Source organism: Sinocyclocheilus anshuiensis, unplaced genomic scaffold, assembly GCF_001515605.1.
Source record: "Sinocyclocheilus anshuiensis isolate Anshui unplaced genomic scaffold, SAMN03320099.WGS_v1.1 scaffold733, whole genome shotgun sequence".
NCBI classification, from domain to species: domain Eukaryota; kingdom Metazoa; phylum Chordata; class Actinopteri; order Cypriniformes; family Cyprinidae; genus Sinocyclocheilus; species Sinocyclocheilus anshuiensis.
The window spans coordinates 693,931-701,888 of record NW_015539923.1 but is presented as its reverse complement, the minus strand read 5'-3'; the positions used below and the strand labels follow the sequence as shown (position 1 = coordinate 701,888).

The 7,958-nt window shown below is 34.3% G+C and overlaps 1 protein-coding gene across 1 annotated transcript in view; it reads left to right on the top strand.

Moving 5' to 3' along the window:
• The window catches only part of LOC107686594 (von Willebrand factor), a gene marked incomplete at its 5' end in the record, with an annotated part of 44,492 nt that overhangs the window by 2,009 nt on the left and 34,525 nt on the right, over nt 1-7,958 (top strand). Inside the window, 15 exon segments of the mRNA XM_074186993.1 lie at nt 522-560; nt 721-797; nt 800-883; nt 2,067-2,188; nt 2,286-2,496; nt 2,587-2,709; nt 3,114-3,225; nt 3,454-3,500; nt 4,075-4,115; nt 4,117-4,170; nt 4,986-5,181; nt 5,446-5,469; nt 5,472-5,660; nt 7,476-7,572; nt 7,574-7,708. Coding sequence (XP_074043094.1) covers nt 522-560; nt 721-797; nt 800-883; nt 2,067-2,188; nt 2,286-2,496; nt 2,587-2,709; nt 3,114-3,225; nt 3,454-3,500; nt 4,075-4,115; nt 4,117-4,170; nt 4,986-5,181; nt 5,446-5,469; nt 5,472-5,660; nt 7,476-7,572; nt 7,574-7,708 — 1,551 coding nt within the window.

Below are 7,958 nucleotides of genomic sequence, written 5' to 3'. Positions count from 1 at the left end.
TGCTGATTTATTATCAGTGTTGGAAACAGTTGTGCCGCTTCATATTTTTTTGGAACCTGTGATTAATTTTTTCAGGATTTTTTTGATTAATAAAAAGTTAAAAAGTACACCATTTATTCAAAATAGGAAGATGAGCAGAAGAGACTTCTCTAAAAAACATTACAAACCCTACTGATCCCAAACTTTTGAACGGCAGTATATATTTTTTACAGTGTACTTTCCTTATTTGATTTTTATTTTAGGAATTCAAAATCATGATAACAATTCATTTAGCATTCTTTAGGATTTTTATATACGTCATTATTTATCACTATACCCTGTTGAAAATACCAGCTTAGACTATCATTATCATGACATTATCAGACATTATCATGGCTGGTTTATGCTGGTTAGTGCTGTCAAAGTAGTTAAGCAGCCTGGTTTGCAACACCAGCTCACCAGCATATAAAACACAACTAGTTATGCTAGTCTTTTCAACAGGGTAGAGCATTTAAAAATACTTCTGGATATTTCCCCTCCAGGCTCCCACTGCCGTATGCATCGAGCTCTGTGTTCGCAGGGTACACTCTAAAAAATGCTGGGTTATTTCAACCCAACTTTGGGTCAAATTTGGACTAACCCAACTTTTGGGTTAAAAATTTAATGTACAAATTTAACCCAACGGTTGGGTTAGTCCATATTTGACCCAAAGTTGGGTTAAAACAACCCAGCATTTTTTAGAGTGTATGAACTGGGGTACATTCGATTATGGAGCGAAGAGTTTGGGTTCTCCATCCGTTTAGACCCCTCGCATAACATTCAACCAAGCAGCACAGCAACCGTACATGCGGCTTGTGTGGAAACTGCAATTATTTGGTGGAGGATGAATACACCGCGCAAGAAGGTGAGACACAAATGCAGGAAAAACACAAAAACATACCTTTCAAACTCTCCTTCGGTAATATCATGTGTTAAAAGCAGTGCACAGGATGCTGATTAATACGAGCCGGGGAAATAGGTGGCGTCAGTGTTCATCCTGAAGACAAAACATTAGAAAGTTTTAATAGAGAGTTCTTTGTTTCAGAGGCTTACATGTGTGTTTGGGGGGTACAGTATGTTAGTGCCCTGTCATCGTTCTGTATTACAGCTTTTGTAGTTGATGGTGCACTTATCAGCTGTGTTTCAATTTAGAACATAATCTTTCACACGAGTCGACCACATGATACGGAGAGCCAGGAAAACTGAGAGATAACAGAGCTGAAAGATAATGTGTTTGAACAGGTGAAACCTAAGAACCTTCTCTGTGTTCTGGTCAAATTTCACTCAAATAAAAAGCATATTTTTGATAATTCGGCTTCTAAAGACTATCTAAAAAATAAACAACAACAAAAAACTCATAATTAACTTAATGTGTCCAGATGATTTATTTTTAAGTTTTTCTGTCTGGACACAATAATCTTTTTTAAATTAAAAAGAGCATAAATTAATTATTTAAAACATATTTAAAATGTGAAATAATAACTGTACTATTAAATAATTTAAAAGAAAATACTAAAATGAAAATAATGATATTAATATAATAATAAATGTATATTTCAATACTATATAGCTATAATATAATCAGTATGGAAACTATTTTATTATAATAAAAGTCGTAGGGTAGTGTTCACAACAATCGCCATGCGATAGGACCTCTGTGTGCGAGTGATGTGTGTGCGTGTTGTATACACACCTGTGCGCATATATATATATATATATATATATATATATATATATATACTGTATATGCACACATACATATATTTTATATTAAATTAATAATGAAAATTTTCAATATAATAAAAAATAATAACAATAGAAATAAAAATAAAACATTTAAATCTCGCTCTCTCTCTATATATATATATATATGTATGAATGTATATCAAGAAATAGAAATAAGTACTCTATATATGAAATGTCTAAATAATAAAAAAAAAAACATTTTTTCACATTATTGCTATGCAAATAATAATAAAATATTTCAATACTATATATACAGTATATAGCTTCATGAGATTCATTGATTTAAAAATGTGTGTGTTCAGGTTTTCTAGCAGATGATCCATATGACTTTGCAAACTCCTGGGCCATGAAAGGAGCAGATGAACCCTGTAAACGTGTCTTGCCGCCGTCTCAGAGCTGCAACAGCACTGGAGAATCAGCTAAAGTCAGACACTCGCATGCAAAACAAAAACATCCTTCTGTCTACCTTATCATAGAGATTTCTCTGTTTCTGAGTGTGTATGCGTGTGTTTCAGGACCAGATGTCACGATGTGAGGCCATGAGCAGCTCTGCACTCTACCTGCGCTGTGCTCACCTCGTGGATGCGGCTGCGTTTGTGTCCGTGTGCGAGTCTGACGCCTGTCACTGCAGTACGGGAGATGACTGTGTGTGCTAGGCCATGCTGGAATACACCCGTACCTGTGCCAGTCATGGCATAACACTGTCCAACTGGCATGTACAGAGCCAGTGCTGTGAGTGATACTTACATACTGAATTGTATAAATACATTTCACATAAGTCTGATATTGACTGTGTGTAAATGTATGTTTCCATTTGCTCAGCCCCTAAGTGTCCCATTGGCATGGAGTACAGCGACTGCACCCCGACCTGCTCCACTTCCTTTTAGAATGTAAACATCCAGGAAGTCTGCAAGGAGGAGTGTGTCGATGGCTGCAACTGTCCAGGTGAGAGAGATACCGGTCCACCAATCTAGAAGAATTAATACAGTAAAGTGACAGTAAAGACGTATAATGTTACAAAAGATTTATATTTTAAATAAGTGCTGTTCTTTTGAATTTTCTTTTCATTAAAGTGTAAAAAAGTATCACAGTTTTTAAGTGTTTTAAACATGATGATAATAATAAGAAATGTTTCTTGAGCATCAAATCAGCATATTAGAATGATTTCTAAAGGATCATGTGACACTGGGGTAATGGTAATTAAATTTTCATACATTTTGCTTTTTAGGTAAATTTATCTTTCGATATTTTTACTGAAAAACAAGACACAGATACTGACCACGAATGCTTATTTTTGTAGTGTGCTCAGTTTCCTGCTCAGTGTTGAATGTGTGAAATGTGTGTGTCAGCTGGTAAGGTGCTGGATGGAGATCGCTGTGTTGACATCTCTCAGTGCTCCTGCATGCATGCTGGACGCCGATACCCTCCTGCTTCCTCCATATCACAGGACTGCAACACATGGTGGGACACACACACACACACACACACACACAAACACATATGCGGGACGCCGATACCCTCCTGCTTCCTCCATATCACAGGACTGCAACACATGGTGGGACACACACACACACACACACACACACACACACACACACAAACACATATGCGTACATTACAAAACAATGCATTCAAATATGTGTGGCTGCTATATCTGTACACATCCACTTAAACTACCTTAACTTTTAGCGTCTGTCGCCATGGATCATGGGAATGCACCAATGAAGAATGCCCTGGTAAACCTGAATTTGTAACTTAACTATTAATTTAATGTCAGTCTAGCTCCAATCACTACCTTAACTTTTAGCGTCTGTCGCCATGGATCATGGGAATGCACCAATGAAGAATGCCCTGGTAAACCTGAATTTGTTTCATGTTAAATATTTATGAATGCTTCAATTAGCAAACATTGCTATAGTGTTATTTTATTATTACTGATATATATTGTATAGATATATTATATAATAGGTTTTGTCAATAGTTTTAGTTTTTATTTTTATATTTAATGTTATTTTAATATTATTTGTTTTCAATGTTAGTTTTATTACTTTTGTTGTGATTTGTCATTTTTATTAGTTTATTTTTTAAATGATATCTGTACAGTATGTTTTTTTAGTAATTTTTATTTATTGGTTTATTTCGTTTTATTTATTTTACTAGTTAAAGTTAAACTGAACGAACATGAGAAGTATTGCTTTTTTGCAGCTAGCTATAATAAATATATACTTTTTCATTTCAGTTCATGTTTAAATGTTTTTAATTGCTACAAACATTGTTTTCCAATCGTTTTCTTGCTCTGTCTCTCCTTAGGGGAGTGTCTGGTGACGGGACAGTCCCATTATAAGACCTTTGTTTGACAATAAGTTCTTCACCTTCAGTGGTATCTGTCAGTATCTGCTGGCTAAAGACTGAAAAAAAAAATAATATATATATATATATATATATATATATACTACCAAAATAAAAGTGGTCATCATTTATTTACTCTCATATCATTCCAAACCTGTGAGACTTAATTTTTTCCATGAAATAGAAAAATAAATTCTGCCTTCTCTATACCACAGAATAAAAATGAATATTGACTGAGGCTGTCAAGCTCCTGAGAAATGAGAAAAAAGCACCATAAATGTATAAAAGTAGTGCATATTACTTGTGCGCTGTATTTCAAATCTTCTCAAGTCATATGATTGCCTTGTGTGAGGAAAAAACAATATTTTTATTGTTTTATACAATAATAATATAATATATTGTCATATATTTACATTGGAATACATTCAAATATTGTGCCTCATGACACATTGGATTATGGACCACTTGTATAATAACTATGATATCAGTTTTATGGTGTTTTTGAAGCTTGATGGCCTCTGTTTCCATTTATTTTCATTGTATGGAAAAGAGCAGCGTGAACATTCTGCCAAACATCATCTTTCAATCACCTAAACCAGTTTGATTCAGCTAACGATCAGTTTCGACCATCCAGAAACCCTGTAAAACAATCTGCCACCTTAAACTGGTTTTAGCTGGAATTTCCAGCAGTCTGGATCAGATGTCGTGTGTCTGAGCTTGCTGGGAGCTTTACGCACTGAAAATAATGCATAAATACTTCCCATGTACATAATATTGAGTCTGTGTGTGAAATGCAGAATCTGGGACATGTATCAAATACACCCGTGCTGCAAACCTGATATGTGAGCATATGTGTGTGTGTGTGTTTGCAGCTAAACCCAGCCTATGCTGGGAAAATGTGCGGCCTGTGCAGTAATTATAATGGTAACCAAGGAGACGACTTCTTAACAGTGGGCGAGCTGGTGGAGAAACGTGTCGAAGGATTCGGGAACGCATGGAAGATGAACGCAGACTGTGACAATGTTCAATTGCAACCCTCAGATCCCTGCATTTTAAACCCTAAGAGAGGTATACACACTCGCACACTCATACAGATACATGTATATGAACAAATATTCAAAATCAGGGACACCACATGTCAAAGTTTAAGAATTTTGCATTCAAAAACACTAATTAATGGCAGTTACAGCCCCGTAAAGATGCATATTTATAGACAATAAAAGCACTTTTAGGAATTTGAATGCCTGCAAGTATGATGTCATGATTTATATATGCACTGAACACCAGAGGGCAACACAGACCATCAGGTAACGTGCCGTATCGTGTCTACAGTGCGTTTTGCAGAAGAGGCCTGTGCCTGCTGCTCTCTGTGAAGTTTGAGCCCTGTCATTATGTGGTTAACCCTGGGCCATATGTGAAAAACTGCTGCTATGATGTCTGCTCCTGCGCAGACGGCCAAGAGTGCCTGTGCGATGCTGTTCGCAGCTATGCAGCCGCCTGCGCAGCCAAGAGAGTGCTAGTCAACTGGAGGGGGCATGGATAATGTGGTATATCTCATTCTGTCTGTTTAAAATAAGTTTTTTAATTTTTTTAATTTTACCTTATTTTTCACTACATATGTATTGTCATTCTGAAATTGAGATACATTTACTTGAGAATAGAAGATGTTATGTCTTGTTTTCTGAAAAATATATCCAAATTAAGTACGTTTTTGCTTACAACAAGAAATAAATATCTGCAGTGTGGTAAAAAAAATTTTATCATAATTTTTTTTAATATAAATGTACATTTCCCTAATTTAAATATATATTTTAAGATTTTTGAGTTACATTTATTTTTCTTGAACCATTGGCAGATTGGCAGATATTCTCTAATTTAAATATATGTGACCGTGGACCACAAAACCAGATTTTATACATAAATAAGCTTTCCATTGCTGTATGGTTTGTTAGGATAGGATAATATTTGGCCGAGATACAACTATTTGAAAATCTGGAATGTGAGGGTGCAAAATAACCAAAATATTGTGAAAATCGCCTTTAAAGTTGTCCAAATGAAGTTCTTAGCCATGCATATTACTAATCAAAAATTACGTTTTGATATATTTACAGTAGGAAATTTACAAAACATCTTCATGGAACATGATCTTTACTTAATATCCTAATGATTTTTGGCATAAAAGAAAAATCAATCATTTTGACCCACACAATGTATTTTTGGCTATGCTACAATGAAAATTGTTCCATCATTAGTTTTGCTATTGTTATTAAAAACTGAAAATCTAGAAAAAAAAATTTAATATGGTAATTAAAAAAATGCTGAAATAGAATAAAACATAAATATTAGATGAAAAATGTAAAATTAAATGAAAATCAGAAAATTTGCTTTGCCAACTTACTGAAATAAAAATTTAAAGTACAAAAATGACTAAAACTAAAATTGAAATAAAAATAAATTACAGCTAAATTTAAATATAAAAAATAAAAATGGCAAAAGCAAGAAAATGAACCCTAAAATTAAAAAAAGAAAAGAAAATATAAAAATCAAAAGTGATTTTTGAGTTACATTTATTTTTCTTGAACCATTGGCAGATTGGCAGATATTCTCTAATTTAAATATATGTGACCGTGGACCACAAAACCAGATTTTATACATAAATAAGCTTTCCATTGCTGTATGGTTTGTTAGGATAGGATAATATTTGGCCGAGATACAACTATTTGAAAATCTGGAATGTGAGGGTGCAAAATAATCAAAATATTGTGAAAATCGCCTTTAAAGTTGTCCAAATGAAGTTCTTAGCCATGCATATTACTAATCAAAAATTACGTTTTGATATATTTACAGTAGGAAATTTACAAAACATCTTCATGGAACATGATCTTTACTTAATATCCTAATGATTTTTGGCATAAAAGAAAAATCAATCATTTTGACCCACACAATGTATTTTTGGCTATGCTACAAATATATACCCGTGCTACTTATGACTGGTTTTGTGGTCCAGGGTCACATATATTTTAATTTTTTGAATTACATTTATTTTTTTTACCCATTGGAAGATATTTTTCTTGTTTTAAGTATAAAATTAGCTAATTGTGATTTATTTTTATTTTTTTCAAGAAACCAGGTTGACTCATTATGCTTCTAAAGTAAATCTATGTCGATTTAAGAATGTTTAGATATTTGTACTGGAAAACAAGAGAAAAATACTGAGTAAGAAAGACATTTTATGCAGCATAATAACACTGCAAAACAGCTAAATAAGCATACTTAAAACGTTTACATAACAAAAGTCAATGGAAGGTCTCCATTAGGACAGAAGACCAAACGTGTGTGTGTGTGTGTGTGTGTTTGGGCAGAACTGACCTGTCCGGATGACCAGGTGTATGAGGTGTGTGGGAGCGTGTGTAATCAGACATGCCGCTCTCTGTCGCTGCCTGACGGTGATTGCAGAGGCTTTCTGTGAGGAAGGCTGTTTCTGCCCCAGAGGACTCTTCCTCAGCGAGTGTGTGCCCCCCGAACATTGCTCGTGTCACCATAATGGAGAGATCTTTGACCCCAGCGACATGATTGGGGACCATCACTCCATCTGGTTAGCAGGAAAAAACATCACAGTTATTTATCATACAGATGCACATAAGCTTTCTTTGGTAGCCTGTCGTTTGGTCAAGCACCTGTGTCTCACAGAACTCATAATTCATTATTTTATTTGATATTAAAAATTAAAGTATGTACATGACACAGACTACAGTATTATGTCAGCTGTCTTAATCATATTACTAGTAACCAGAATATTGGCCATACATACTGCATATACAGATAAACTGATAAATATATAAAAT